The 16,742-nt window shown below is 36.0% G+C and overlaps 1 protein-coding gene across 4 annotated transcripts in view; it reads right to left on the bottom strand.

Annotated features, from left to right (window-relative positions):
* CNKSR2 (connector enhancer of kinase suppressor of Ras 2) overlaps positions 1-16,742 on the bottom strand; it is a 257,028-nt gene that overhangs the window by 144,478 nt on the left and 95,808 nt on the right. For all 4 annotated transcript variants that reach the window (XM_066357908.1, XM_066357911.1, XM_066357912.1 and 1 more), the window contains exon 5: positions 14,461-14,502. In XM_066357908.1, the coding sequence (XP_066214005.1) occupies positions 14,461-14,502 (42 nt within the window). The remainder of the gene's footprint in view (positions 1-14,460; positions 14,503-16,742) is intronic.

Genomic DNA, 16,742 nt, shown 5'->3' with positions numbered 1-16,742 from the left:
ACCACTGTTATCTGTGTCTATGAACAATTTCTTTTCTTTGCTTAATCCCTTCACCTTTTTCACCCAACCTTCAACCCTCCTCTCCTCTGACAGCTGTCAGTATGTTCTCTGTATCTATGAGTCTGTTTCTATTTTGTTTGTTAGGTTATTTTTCTCATTAGAGTCCACATGTAAGCAAAATCACATGGGACTCTTTTCTTATTTACTGCGTGCGTTCTGTACTTGGTCCATGTTCTGTCTGTGCAGGGCTTGGCCTCGACACATAACAGAAACCGCCAGGCTGAATTTCCCTCCTTGTTCTCACTGTAGCTTTTTGAATCTGCTTTTTAAGGCTGCACTTTTATTGTTGATACCAGTCCATAAAGACATACATTAGTTGGCACAGTAGCAATACTCATGGAAAGAACCTGGGCTTTGCATGAAGACAGATATGGGCAATCCCCACACTGCCAGCTACTTGCTGTGTGACCATGAGCAGGTTATTTCATAAGCTTGAGGCTCAGTTTCCTCATGTAGAAAAAGGGGTAATAAAAGTACTTTCTATGGTTTACATGACAAATCAGGATAATGTATATTTAAAAAAGAGCCTGCTACAGCTCCTATCTGGGGACACTAAATAAATGCATATTCTCCCGCCACCCCATTGTTTTCTCTACCCTCCAATGGCCCCGTCTTACCCGTGGGATGTATTATGTCATTATTCTCAATCCCATGACCGTGTTGACCATCTTACAATGACCAGTAATTACACTGCCTGATGGAGTTCACAGCTCTTTTCTCTCCCTCATGTTCAGGTCTCGGTGCTCACAGATACAAATTATTCTGAAAAGCCGCTAAGCAAAGTGCAACAGGAATATCCCCTTCTCCCACCCAAACAGAGAAGCTTACGGGGTCAGCTTCCTGGGCATGTGGCCTGGCGGTCTCACAAGGTCCTGCACTTAGTACTATGCTGTCCTGTTGCCGTCTTGAAATTCTTGTTTTTGAACAAGGGGCTTGACATTTTCATTTTGCACGGGTCTCATATATTATGTAGCCCATTCTGGGATCACAGGATTGGTACAGGGTATTTTTCTGTTTAACTCCTCTTGAAAATATTCATCAGCGGCCATGGGAAAAAGGACAGAATGGCAGCACTTTACATACAAAAATTGGCTGCAGTTCAAATAGCTGTTCTTTGGCAGGAAGATAAACACTTTTGAACAGATTTAAATCTTTTAACTATTCATTTCCTCCCATATATGGTTACATCTTCATTGTTATTTTCTCTTTATCTCAAGGGGGGAGATAACATTGTTAATTCTGAAAAGTTTCTATAGAGGATACTTGGATTTCATAATAATCTGAACATTACCAAATTTGTATGCTATAAAGGACCCTTTGTGGTTTCTACAAATTGAAGAATATTTCAAAAGAGTCCAATGTATCAATAAATAAGAAGATAATGGATGTATATAAATGGCTAATGTGTGCATTACAACATTCAGGGTCCAATATGACACACTGGTGATGAACAATAGTAACTCTCCTATTCAGGCATCAGAAGCACTTAAAAGTGGGGAGTAAATGGAAAAAAGGCAGAAACACTAGACTGTCGACTTTTTTACAAAATAAAAAAATACCATTTACGTTCACTGTACTAAGTTGCAAATCATTTTTTCAGATTCCTCTTCATGAGTAATTTTGTTTGCCAAATACCTGCTGCTGTGTGTTAGGAATGCTGGGGAAACAAAAGTTGCATAAAATATTTACTTTACCAGCAAAACTATCAGGATGTAATAGATTAAAGGTCTTGGAAAATAACAGCAGAAAGACAGAAAAGAAAAGCCACTAGAACCTTGCTGCCTGTTTTAGAGATAATGCACTAGAACCTTTTATACCGAGCATTTGGCACTTGACTAAATAAGCCCATTAGAAGGTGTGTAAAGTGGCCTGGCTTTATATGCTAATTCCAAGCTCATTACTGCTGCATGCATCAAGCCCCTGCAGGAAAGCACATTAGGACTATAATGGCAAAATTCCAGGGAAGTTATTTATCATGTTCTTGTACAAGGTAAATTTGTTCATTAAGTGAAATTGTGTGAAATAATGTTGTTATCATTTTAAAACAAAGTATTATCTATTACTACCTAATAGTGTATTCAAATAAAATAAGTATAACAAGAAAAATACATTCTTTTTATTATCATAAGTTAACATCAAGACTATAGAGCACCTATCATGCATCTGGTACAATGCCATTATTCCATTTATTCTTATAACAACTTTCTGAAGCAGGTATTTTTATAGCCAGTTTAGCAGATGAGAAAGCAAGGCTAAAAAAATAGATCAAGGTCATTGCTGTGATAGAACAAGGAGTTGAATTCTTAACCATTATGCTTATCACCTCTTATTTTGATCCTTAAATATCACCTTATTCTTGATGAATTTCATCTTGTACTGCCAAAAATGTTTGTATTAAATGGAAGCTATATAACACGTTCAAACTATGTAGTATAATGAAATATAAGGTAAGCTTGCAAGTGTTATTTTAATTTAGAAAGCAGTTTGGATAAGGAGTAGTAGAAATGAGACTGAAGGACAGTCTGGAGAAACTTACAGCAATTTTAGCAGCAAAAAGACCACTCTATTCTAGATGGAAGATGACTAGTAACCACTGGGATAATGGAAGTTCTTCTGCTATTTTTACAAACTTATACCAAAAGATTTTATATTCTATTGACCATTAGTTCTAAAAATACAGGAAAAAATCTGAACTTAAAATTAAAGCCTAGTAAAAAAAGAAAAAAAGAAAAAAAGAAAAAATTAAAGCCTAGTAAATAATATGCTTTAATAACACTAACGGGAACATAAAATGGCAATGGGTATTATAACTAACCATTGGATTCTGTTATAATCTACCCAAGATGACAGACAATAGTATGCAGATTGTGGCATGGTGGGTGGGTGGGAGGTAGAGAAGGATATGGAGTGATAAATGGTGATGGACGAAGACTTGACTTGGGGGGAGGCGAACGCATAATATAGTGTACACAGATGTGCTATAGAATTGTGCACCTGAAACCTGTACAATTATGTTAACCAGTAACACACCCAAAAAATTCAATTAAAAAATAATCTACCCAAGATGGCGAAATAAAAATTAGTGACTGAATAGAAGTTATAGACAGGGCTAGCTATGACTTAAGAACCTTTTAAAACACAAGTGTGTGTCCTGGGATGAATTTAATGGCATTGTGAGTTTTTTTCTCCAGTTGTCCTATATTACTTTAAATATGCATTAATGTAACTAACAGAGCATAGTCTCAGAATAAGATGGAATGTTTTCATATTTTTCCACATATAAACACTATATTTTATATCTATTTGTATATATGTGTATAGTTGGTTCAACCAAATCTATAAGTTTTAAAGGGCAAAAAGGACTGAGCCATATGTAGTATAAAATAAGTAATAGTTTTGAAACAGTTGTAAAAGCAACATTGAGTCACTGTGGAGATTAAAAAAAACAGCAACCCTACATTAATATATTAACCAATAAGATTGCATTCTTTCATTATCTCTGAATAACGTTCTTTCATTATCGTTGTATTTATCGGATACTAGTTTATATTTTTAGTATTTTATTGAATGTATTGGTGACATTGGTTAATAAAATTATATAGGCTTCAGGTGTGTAATTCTATAATACATTATCCATATATTGTATTTGTGTGTTCACCATTCAAAATCAAGTCTCCTTCTGTCACCATTTATCTGCCCTTTTACCCTCTGCTACCTGCCCCGCCCCCTTACCTTCGGCTAATCACCATACTGTTGTCTGAGTCTATGAGGTTATTTTCCTTAATTCATTTACCTTTTTCACCAAGCCTCCAATCTCCCTCCCCTCTGACAGCTGTCAGTCTGTTCTCTCTATGAGTCTGTTTCTATTTTGTTAGTTTATTTTTTCATTAAACAAAGCAACCCTACATTAATATATTAACCAATAACAACAGATAGCATTCTTTCATCATTGCTATTTATCAGAGACCCCTTTTAATTTTTAGATTATATGTGAAGCTTCAGCTATTGTATTTTTTTTTTTTTTTGCATTTTTCTGAAGCTGGAAACAGGGAGAGACAGTCAGACAGACTCCCGCATCCGCCGGACCGGGATCCACCCGGCACGCCCACCATGGGGCGACGCTCTGCCCACCAGGGGGCGATGTTCTGCCCATCCTGGGCATCGCCATGTTGCGACCAGAGCCACTCTAGTGCCTGAGGCATAGGCCACAGAGCCATCCCCAGCGCCCGGGCCATCTTTGCTCCAATGGAGCCTTGGCTGCGGGAGGGGAAGAGAGAGACAGAGAGGAAGGCACGGCGGAGGGGTGGAGAAGCAAATGGGCACTTATCCTGTGTGCCCTGGCCGGGAATCGAACCCGGGTCCTCCGCACGCTAGGCCGACGCTCTACCACTGAGCCAACCGGCCAGGGCCAGCTATTGTATTTTTAAAAGAGATAGTATAATTCAGTATTCTAAATCATACAACTCTGTGCCAATTTAGGATGATATTAGTGTTATTTTTGGTGAAGAGAGACTTTGTTTTTATAAAATATTACACATTTATTCTAATATCAGTGAGAACTCTAAGTGATACAAGCCTCACTTGGTATTTTAGTACTTGCCAGATCTCTATGGAGATAGCAGTTTTACAGCACTGATTCTGATGGCTCTCTAAGAAAAAAAGGAGTGAAAACTTGTAGGTAACAAAGGGGTAAAATTATCAAACAAAATTTAAACTGGTATTCCATAGTGTTATTCTATATACATGTTTCCCAACACAAGAATTTCTTGCTCACATAAGTAAAGAGAACTGAGGAAACAATTTTTAAAATTTTAAAACTAAGAATAAAATTTCAATTTTAACTCAATGTAAAAATTATGTCTGTATACAGCAAAGATTAAGAGTTTCAAACAGCCTGACCAGGCAGCGGCACAGTGGATAGAGCATCGGACTGGGATGCGGAGGACCCAGGTTTGAGACCCCGAGGTCGCCAGCTTGAGCACGGGCTCATCTGGTTTGAGCAAAAAAGCTCACCAGCTTGGACTCAATGACCCAATATCTCTGGCTTGAGCAAGGGGTTACTCAGTCTGCTGAAGGCCCGCGGTCAAGGTACATATGAGAAAGCAATCAATGAACAACTAAGATGTCGCAACGAAAAACTGATGATTGATGCTTCTCATCTCTCTCTGTTCCTGCCTGTATTTCCCTATCTGTCCCTCTCTCTGACTCTCTCTCTGTCCCTGTAAAAAAAAAAAAAAGAGAGTTTCACACAGCTTCAGAAACAACTGTAGTTACAGATAAAGATCATATGAATTTTGTTCCAACAAGGTCTAGAAAACTGCAATCCTTTAGGTTTCAAACTTAGATGGTAAGGAAAAAAACACAACAAAACAGTTATCAAAATGAAAAGAAATCACTACCATCATCATCACCATCACCACCATCTCCATCACCACCACAACCACCACCACCAGCACCACCACCATCACTACCACCATCACTACCACCATCATCACCACCACCACTACCACCACCACCATCACCACCACCACCACCACCATCACCACCACCACCACCACCACCACCACCACCACCACCACCATCACCACCACCACCATCACCCGCACCACCACCATCACTACCACCATCACTACCACCACCACCACCACCACCACCACCACCACCACCACCACCACCATCACCACCACCACCACCACCACCACTACCACCACCACCATCACCACCACCACCACCACCACCACCACCACCACCACCATCACCACCACCACCACCACCACCACCACCACATCACCATCACCACCACCACATCACCATCACCACCACCATCACCACCATCATCACCACATCACCATCACCACCACATCACCATCACCACCACCATCACCACCACCATCACCACCACCACCACCATCACCACCACCACCACCACCACCACCACCACCACCACCACTTCACTAAGCCATTCTCATTTAGTAACCACTAAGTATCTGCTGCATGTTGCAAATGCCAACTACTATGTTCAAGTATTTCACAACCTGGGTGAATATCTCTAGGAACATATTTGGTTTTGACATCACTGACATTTAAACATGCAGCCCTTATGTACCTGACAATAGAAAAGAGGCAATAACACTTCAAAAAAATAATCATCTAGGAATGATGAGGTCAGTACGAACCAGTGAGAGACCATCAGTCCCAAAATGTACTTACATTGAAACATCCTGGTCTGAAATAAAAGTGGGACAAGAGGTTCTACCATTCCTCTGAGTCTCATAGGGAAATAGTCAGCTGGAAACCATAACTAGATCTGGGAAATTTTCCATTCCATTTGCTTGCTCTCTCGGGATCAGGAAACAGAGCCAGGCAGGTTTGCAGTGAGTCCCAGCCAGATGAGAGAGCACTCTTTGGAGGGCATGCTATTTTACGGGCTCAAAACTCACAAGGGTCTGGACATATCATTGGCTCAACTCAAAAGTAGGTTATTAGGAAGACTATTTCATCTAACTTCAGACTCAATAGCAAGAGTGAAGCAGTTCATTATAATTGGATAAAGCTTCTGGAAAATCCAGGCACTATATATAAACTTTATGGACAAATAGGGAACACAAACAGAGAACTGGGAGCAATGTCTTCACTTATAGCTGAGAAATACAAAGTTTCTATTCAGTGACTTTATGGAGAAAGGAGCTAATAGCACTGTGTCAGTTATGAATTTACTGGCTCTCAGCTCCAAATTCACCCTTCAGTGCTTGCTCTGTGATAATAGGCAAGACTCAAAGCATTTCTGCTTTATAGTGAACACAATGTTAAATTTTTGTCAATAGAGGGCGCTGGAGGGACATCACAGGGGTAAGAAGTCCTCTTCTCCAGGTTCTCTTGTGCTAAGTCTAGCGTTTCCTTGCTCCTGCTGCTTTGTACATCAGTGATGCATGTGTGTGAGGAATCCAGGGGTTCCCAGACCATGAGGTCCCTCAGTGACCTTGCAGCCTCATCCTGGGCTCAGTGACTGTCGTCCTGTGGTCTTGTTAGCCTCATACTCACAGCTGTATCCTATTTGGTCTGTTAGCCCTCCCACCAGCATCATCTACTTGCATCTTAGAAGGTTGTTTCCTGCTCGCCTGGCAACTGTGGACCAGCTCTGGCTTAGGCAACCCAGTGAAACAGTCCTAGGGCATGCTTAGAGTCTCTTTACATCTGTATAGGTACTCTTCTATCATACTTTAATCATTCTTTAGATTAAAATTCCCTTATTTGTTATTGTGTGATTTCTATCTCCAAACAAATTCAATTACCTTGTTGAAGATACTTTTACATTTACAGTGACTATAACTGTAGTTTAAAAAAATCCACAGTCTTTGATTACACAAAGAATGATCTCAGATGAAGACAGCCCTTATATTTCCATGGACACACTATTTTATACTGATTTTGTGAATTAGTCACCAAAGAACCATGGCATTTACACCTTAGAAACCACAGATGCTGCAACCCTTTGACTTAATTAGAGGATAATTAATTTTGTTCCAAGTAAATGACAGGATGGGGTCAGGACAATGTATCTTTTTAACTCTCATTTGGTCCACTTTTTATTACATTGTTTTGCCTCTGACTCTCCAACAGAAACAAATACTCTTTGAGAACAAGGACTGTACACTCTGAGTCAATCTAAATATAAAAGCATTTAACAATGCATAATGTGCTCAGCAAATGTAATGTTAGCAAGAACACAAATATAATATAAATATACTGACTTAGATACTGACTAACCAAATCATAGTGAGACATACTATAAACAGATTATTTCAATTCTTTATGTGTGGCCACATTTCCTTTAGTATAATACACATGCTTTTTTTTTTTTTGTCCCAGAAAAGACAAATATTTCTATCCTCCATCATATTCTATCTGGATTTCTTCTTTCTTACATGGAACATTGGTTGTGGAGAAGTTAATTTATAGTTAAAATAATTTATAATTTATAAGGCAGTTAAACCACCAAAGTGTCAAAACCTGAAGATGATATAACACAACACAAGAAAGCAATGCCTATTTCAGTAATAACGTTAGCACCCTCTTTAGGCTGACCACAAAGACAGTGAAAGGAGCCAAGATGGGAGGGTGACTATATCTGTAAAAATAAAGAAACACCTGGAGGCTTTCAATGTTCAAAAGTCAGTATTATAATTGATGGTTTAGTAAGACTGACCATAATTTTTATGCTCAAATGCTACAGTCGCAACCAAAATATCAACCATATAAAAAAAATTCAATCTGCAATGGGTCCAGACCTCAGTTTTAAGAGAAGAGTCTAGCTAGAATTGGCTAAGCTGCCTTTCACAGTACCAGGGACCTTCTGAAGACCAATGTCAAATAATTTTTATGAAATCATTAGAGTTCCACTGTTTTCAAGACATCGCTAACAATAAAATATTGATATGATCACTTTTATGACTGGTCATGCTGCTACCCTAGTACTTGTGTCCTCAAGGTTGAGGACGATTAGGGGAGGAAAGTTATGCATACATAAATGATTTAAAATAGACAGTGTGGCAAAGTCTAAAATGAGCTCTTTATTTTTTTCCTTTAGGCTTTTTTTCTTAGACCTAACTATTGGTTCTTTGCTGTTTTAGTCATTTCTAGTTTATACAGCAGAGAAGGTACAATAATCTCTGCCCAGATGAAGTTTAGGAATAAAAAACTCATACTTTTTTAAAAGAAAAAAATGCACAGAATGTTTATGAAATAAATAGTTAGCATGCCAAAAATAATCTGAATTCATGATCAAACCTAAATTAGAAGAAAAATAGCCTGGAGAGAAAAGAGAACAGAGAACATTTATGAGCCTGCCCTGCAACTAAAAGATAACACTAAAATAATAAAATAGGCTTTTACTGTATTTATCCCTCCAAATATTTTTTATAAAAATGGTGGGGTAAACTGCTAGTACATAGTGAGTGCTATATACAAGACCAAGCTGCTGGTTAATGGAAAAGGTGTGCTGGAGCTCAGTACAATCTGATTTAAACAATGTGACTTTAATGATCATGCCTGGCCTGGGATTTCCCCGAGCTAATTGAAGCAGACAAGTGTTCCGGGCTCAACAACGAGAGCAGCAGAGCTGCAACAAGCAGAGTAAGACTGCTAAAGCACAAGGTCTGAAATGGCTTCTCAGGAGTTTTTCTCCAGATTCAAAAGCTGGGGTGAAAGGTGAGAGTGAGGCAATAGCAGAGTACAGAACTGAAGAGAAGTCCAGGGTCCCTAGAACAGATATGCTATATAAAACACAGCTCTGTGCAGAAAAAAACCAGACGCGCTCCAACATGCCAGAGAATATGGAATCAGGGACAGAGCCTAACTGAGAGGGAAATACCAGACCAACAGAGGTGAAATATATTACTATTTATCATTAGTCAACAATCACTCAGATATAAAATACATTGATGCTGTGCATTTTCTTTTGTCTTTTATGGTTACACTCAGTTGTCTATTCCATTATATTTAATGGCAAATTCCAAGCAAACCCAAGTTGTGCAGATTCCTTTTTTGATTCTCACATTTCATGCTAACAGACATCTCTGTCCACCACTGCAACCAATCAACCTTCTTCTTTACCCAGCTTTTTGGTCCTCAGAATCTACTACTTTCTAATTTTAAGCATAAACAACCCTCCAATTTTTAAGATGAGGAAGGTGAACAGGAAATCTAGCCTAAGGATTGTTCATTGTTCATATCACTACTGATTATTTCACTATGTATACTACAAAATTATTTGTTAAAAGCCATCAGGATTACAAGTATAATAGAATAAGTACATACTTTTTACAATTTTTCATTATAAATAGTAAAGCACTGACAGACTTTAGCAGTGTGCTATATTTTTACATTGAAAACAATGTCTTTTTGATTTGTACATAACTCTGAATAGGTGACAGCAGATTATAGCTGACATTTGCAAAATGTTGTTTTTGTAATTTTAGAACTTCTGTATCAAATAAAGTGTTTTGTTTAAAAAAATGCAAACTGAAGAAAATGGGGAAGTTATTTGAAACAAACCAAATAATCAGATATTTTCATACTAAGCAAATGCAATAAATATTAACATAGACTATTTCATTTTTCAGTTTTCAACAGTGATGATTTATTTGTGTTTATAATGGTTTTAATCTGGTTTTCACCTAATATTTTAATTAGGAATCTTTTCTTTAACATTTGCTCATGAATATTTTAGGTATATTAATAAATACCATTTATCCATTAATTATATATTCACAAGTTTAAATTCTAATAGTAACTAAGAAGAGTAAATATTTCATCCTGTGAATATACCATAGATTACTGAAGCATTATCCTATATTTTCAATTTTTCATTGCTACATATCATGCTGCTATAAGAATATTCTATAGAAAATGTTACTGTGCATTAGAATTTATTTTTAGACAAGATTCTCAAGGCAGTATAGGAATATGAACTCTAGAGCCAAATTGCCTGAGTTAAAAATCTCAAATCAAATGCTTTCCAACCATGGCAGTTCAAGGAAGCTATCTAAACTTTCGAGCTTCAGTTTCCTTATCTGTAAAATGGAGATGACAGCAATAATACCTATCTCATAAGGTTGTTATGAGGACCAAATGAGTAAGTTTATATAAAGCACTTAAAATAGTGCCTGAGGTATACTGTAAATCCTACATAAATGCTAGAGTTAATGTTTTTGAGCCTTGAAATTGCCTAAAACTTAAAAGGTTTTATGAATGTACATGCCTAACAGCAAGTTATGTATGTCTACTCTAATTTTATCAGATGTTTACCAGCATTTGGATATTTTTAAATTGAATTTATTGGAGTGACGTAGTTAACATAGAGAGCAGGCTGACAGCTCTCAGGGGGATTGGGTAAGGGAGGTGGAGGGAGAGAGCAATAAGGGACAAAAAAGAGAGAAAGAACTCCTGGACATGACAGCAGTGTGGTGATGTGGGAAGGAGAGGAAAGAGGGTATGGGGGGATCAATGGGGACCGATGTTTTAGTGAGTGCTAATTGTGTGTGCTTGTGTTTATGAACTGACAGGTGAAATTTTGTGTTTCATTATTTTTTATAGAAAATCTTTGTTTTCTGAGAATAATTGCCACTGGAAAGTAATGGTAGTTTTTGTGATTTAATTTAGGGATACAGACCTTGTCTCTTACCAAAATATATAACCCTAATGAAATTTGCTTATCTTTTTGACTTATCATTAACAACCTTCATTTTAAAAATAGTAGCTGGCAGTCATATTTTTTTTTATTCCTTACCATCTGTTACAGACTCAATGCCTCCCAACTTATATGTCAAAACCCTACCCCAGATATGATAGTGAAAAAAGGTTGAAAACCACTGGTTTAAGCCATTCAGTCTATGGTATTTTTGTTATAGCAGCGTGAAGAAACTAAGCACCCCACCTCATCTTGTTTCACCTCCAGTCTTTTGCTCCCATTATTTTCTTATTCTGAAATTCAACTTTTACTTCATTTATTTGGTAAACTTATTTAAATACATTTTCCAAAAGAGTACCTTAGTGACGTTACCAATCTAAAAATATCCTCCTGTTGAATAACTTAGTTATAAACATTTTTGGTCATTACTTTTCTTCAAAGGCTTATTAATTTTGTTTCGTTATCTTCTGGCAGTTATGGTTTCAGAATAGACACCGAAATACAATCTAGGTTTTGTTTCTTTGAAGGCAAAAGCTCTCGTTTTTTCTTCCCATTTGTTGAATGAATGTAGAGTTGTTTCTTGCCATAGAAACTGTAAAATGTTACTAAAAATATCTTCTCTTTCCAATAAATTTTGACTTTTCTGAGCATTGCAAACTCTAGAATTTCCATTCCTAAATTATTCTATTTTATCTTTGTTTTCTATTGCTTTCTCCTTCAGAAAATAACAATTATCTGAAGGTGCATTAACTAACTGATCCTCTATAACTATTATCACCACTGGTTTTTTGCTTTTTATTAATTTACTAAATATCCGAACAGTAAAGTTTATCTTGTTAACTCACTGTTTCTATTTTCTGCAATACCCAGTTTGCTCCTTACTGCTTCCAGTGTGGTTTAATTTCTATTTCCATGTTCTAGTTTTAAAGACTGTTTTCTTCGTTCATTTATGCTTAGTTTATAGTATAGTTTTCTATTTTTATACAATGTTCTTTCGATTTTTATTGAGATCATGAAGTAGATGTTATTAGTAAACTAACTTCATAGGAAAGGATTTTCTTCTAATAGGTGAGAGAATACTTCTTCTGCTCTTTCCCATTCTTTTTCTTTACTCATCCATTTTTAAATAGAGATCTATTTCAGGAAAAGACACACCTCACAACTGTCCTGAGCTATCACAGCTCGCTCAGGTGTAAAAGACTACTTTATTGCTTGGGTTACTGTGGAATTCCTAGGATATAGCAGGTTTTCATAAGTGATAAGTTTTCTTTTCTCTTGACAATTGTCTCTCCTCTCCTTCAGATAAAATAAAGATACAGGGACTGGGTCCAGGATGAGACAGTTGCTGTTCAGATGATTCTCTAGTGCGTATCTCAAGTTACTGTAATCTCTACTCAGTTGTATGAGTGCACATATTAAATTACCATAGAAATAAGGAGAACATTCATATTAACTCACAATTTGATTCTAAATAAGTTAAATCAAAACTTGGGCTTTTTATTTCTTTGTGCATTTAAAGAAGAAAAAGGAAATAAAAATAATCAAATAAATACTGAAACGAATTATAAACAATTGTACTTAGAAGATATTAATAGCCTCATTTGACACATTAAGGACAAAGTCTTCTACAAATATTGAATTGTACACCTGAAACTAATATAATTATAGCTCAACAACAACAAAAAAGTTAATATTTACCTCAATAAAAGGGCAAAAAGGGCCCTGGCCGGTTGGCTCAGTGGTAGAGCATTGGCCTGGCGTGCAGAAGTCCTGGGTTCGATTCCCGACCAGGGCACACAGGAGAAGTGCCCATCTGCTTCTCCACCCCTCCCCCTCTCCTTCTTCTCTGTCTCTCTCTTCCCCTCCCACTGAAGCTCCACTGGAGCAAAGATGGCCCGGGCGCTGGGGATGGCTCCTTGGCCTCTGCCCCACTGGCCTCTGCCCCACTGCCCCAGGCGCTGGAGTGGCTCTGGTCGCGACAGAGCAACGCCCCGGAGGGGCAGAGCATCGCCCCCTGGTGGGCGTGCCGGGTGGATCCTGGTCGGGTGCATGCGGGAGTCTGTCTGACTGTCTATCCCCGTTTCCAGCTTCGGAAAAATACAAAAAAAAAAAAAAAAAAAAAAGGGCAAAAAAGCTCAAAAAAGTTTAATTCATTTGACTAAGTTCACCAAGATAGAAAGTAGTAGGCTAGGATTCAGAGTTCTTAAGACTCCAAGTGATTTATTTTACACTACAGGAAATCTGGTAGGATTATTTTTTGAAAATTTTATTTTAAAGTAAGTAGTCCAGCATCATATATCATGTAACATTTTTTACTTTTTTAAAAATAATTCTTATTGTGAGAAGAGTAACACAAAAGTATACAACCTTTCCATGAAGGCTGGGCCATCATTACATAAAAGACCACGAAGGGAAGTGGAAAGAAAATACACAAAACAAATGTTTTGGAGCCGCATCTGTTGGTTGAAGTCACCCACTGTCTTTGTCTAGATCCTCATCAGAGAGGATCTTTAAATTCTCACCAGCTGAAATGTAAAATTGCCAAAGCAAATGTACTGCATTCATTTTTGAACTTGTTCAGTGTTGTTAAATGTGTTTTCACTCATTTCTAATAGAGGTGAAGAAATAATTAGGGGAGGTGAGCATCAACCAAGAAATGGATTTACAAAGAAAAGCAGTCAATTAACAAGAAAGAATATGCCTTTTTACAAAGTATAATGTACTTATACTCCATTTCTAGTGAAATAATATCTGCAAAGTCATTGACTGATGCAAAAGTATTGCCAAATTAAAATTCAGAAGGTTGTTCGGTAAGTATAGAATCGGAGAAAAGGCAGTTTGATTATTTTTTGAGTTATTTCATCCAAATGATGACAGAGGCGAATTACTCCTGTTATACAAATATTTTTCTTTTATCTCTTGTCACAAATCAAATATGAAAAATTATTTCAAATTCTCTTTTCACTATATTTTTTATTTTACTATATTCCAACCCTGCTGCATTCTACAATATTAAAATACTGTATCTCATTTTTCTATTAAGATACAATAGAATTATTATAACTACTAAACCTGTTATGTTCTGATTCTTTGTACGTTTCCTATGAAAGAGGCATGGCTCAGTTTTTTAAGGGCTGTAGCTTTTTATTAATGACTAGTTAAGCAAACAAATATTTTCTAATAAAAATAAAAATAAATCCAAGTAAACTTACCACATGAAGAATTTTATTTTCTGTTTCATATACAGTACAATCCTAAAAAAACAAACAAACACAAACATTAGTTTTGAGAAAAATCTTTAGAAATACTTTCTTAAGAAATGTACTACAATTTGAAAAAGTCTTGACAATTCAAGGAAAAGCAGTAATAATGGGGAAAAATCTGGAATGCGATACACCAACATATTCACCGTGGTTAGCTCCAATGGTCTATTATAGAGATAGTCTCATTTTTCCTTAAATGTCTTTTTCTAATTTAACTAATTTTAAATACATAAAATAAATGACAATTTACATTAAATAGATGTAAAAACAAACATAAAAATATCATAATCATTTTCTTTCTAAAATTTTATATGTGATAAATGAATTTTGGTTGAAATATTTCTAACATTTTAAATAATAAATTATTAAAGATTGGAACATTAAGAAAAACATTAATATTTATTTCAATAGTCATATCAAAATCTCAAAAATAATTTTACATTTGCAACTATTGCAAGCTATTAAATATACTTTATATTATGCATCGATACTTTATGTACATCTTATAATAAATATCAACTTTATAGTTCTTGCCTAAATTTAAACCTTGAAATTATTTAAAAAAAATTTTTTTTAAAAATCACCACTGTCTTTTTACCTTTAATTGCTATTCTTACAATAAGTGATAACATAACAAAGTTATCACTACTACTTTAAAGCTTTGTATCATCTCTACTTAAAAGCTTTGAATTTCTATGGCTCAGTTATCTCAAGAAATTTCTGAAATGGGCATGATATTATTAGAACCCTAATCAGGGTGTTGTGAGGACTAATGAGAAAGCGTAAAAAGAACAAAAGAAGAATAAAAGAGAAAATTTATGGACACAATAGTGTGGTAATTGCCAGGATGGGGGTAGGTGAAGGAGGGTTTGAGGGGGATAAATGGTGATAGACAAAGAGCTGATGTGGGGGGGGGTGAACACACAATATCATGTACAGAGACGTGTTGCAGGATCAGGCACCTGAATTCTCTATAATTATGCTGACCAGTGTCATCCCCAATAAAATTCAACTGAAAAAAGAAAATGAGATAAATGGCTTAGCACAGTATCTGGCATACAGTAAATGATAAATGGATTTTAATGATGAATTATTGTTGTTCTGCATCTTTATTTACACATTTTAAACTAATTATATTACTTCAAAATATAAAGTTAATTAATTTTTATTTGGCTATCTAATCTTGAAAAAAAATCCATATTCTGCAGGATTATATATTTTAAGGAATAATAGTCCTTTTCATTATTTGCCCTGAACTTAATGTTAACAAAAAGGCATCTTGCTCAGCATAGTTTTTCATAATGCCATTTTACCACAATACCTTGTCAAAAGAAATATATCTTATCAGGGGAAGAATTTTTAAAGTTAAATTTAGGTCTGATTCATTTCACAAACTAATAGAAATACTTAAAGATTGATCCTTGCCATTCTGAAGGGCTCCTATGCCAAAGTAGCAGTCTGTTACAAATATAGTCATATTTGTGTCTATATGCTTACATCAAGTCAATTCTTAATAATTAAGTATGAATTATTTACAGAGGAGCCAAGGTGTAGATAAAACATTTATATTTGGAAAGTTCATTTGTACTCTCATCTGAATGTGAGGGGCCCAATTTTATAAAAATAACTTTAAACACAATTACATTGGGAAGAGATAATTTGGAAAAAGCTGGGCAGTTGCCCAGTTTCTCCATTGTCTCTACAGCCTGCTTCAGCTGTAATGAATTTAAGTTTCATTATTTACCCACCATCCTAGAATCAGAGGACATGATTTAATGTTCAAATTTCAAAGGGATTCTCCTTAAGGAAAAAAAATAAATATGATCTGAATATATATCTTGCTAGTGATACAATAATCACACAGAATATTTCAAGTCTGTTTAAAATATACTACTTTACGTGCACATCCCTAGTGTAATATAACAAAAAGAACTCTGTGTCAAAAATCTTATACTATTTTCAGCAACCATACTGTTTGTTGGTGGTAGTGTTGTTATTCTATTATTGTTTTGTTAAAACTGTTATGTTTATAGGATGAAGCAATTACTACCTTGGATGAGACAATGGTTTCTTATATTAGTGACCAAAAACACATTACCAACAAAAATACATAATTTGGACTTCTGGGTATCTACCCAAAAAACTTGAAAACACTGGTATGCAAAGACAGATGAACCCCATGTTCAACGTAGAATTATTCACGGTAGCCAAGACATGGAAACAACCGAAGT

The sequence above is a fragment of the Saccopteryx leptura genome, chromosome X (genome assembly GCF_036850995.1).
Source record: "Saccopteryx leptura isolate mSacLep1 chromosome X, mSacLep1_pri_phased_curated, whole genome shotgun sequence".
In the NCBI taxonomy this organism is placed as follows: Eukaryota; Metazoa; Chordata; class Mammalia; order Chiroptera; family Emballonuridae; genus Saccopteryx; species Saccopteryx leptura.
Note: the sequence above shows the minus strand (reverse complement) of the source record. Positions and strands in the feature narration are given on the sequence as shown.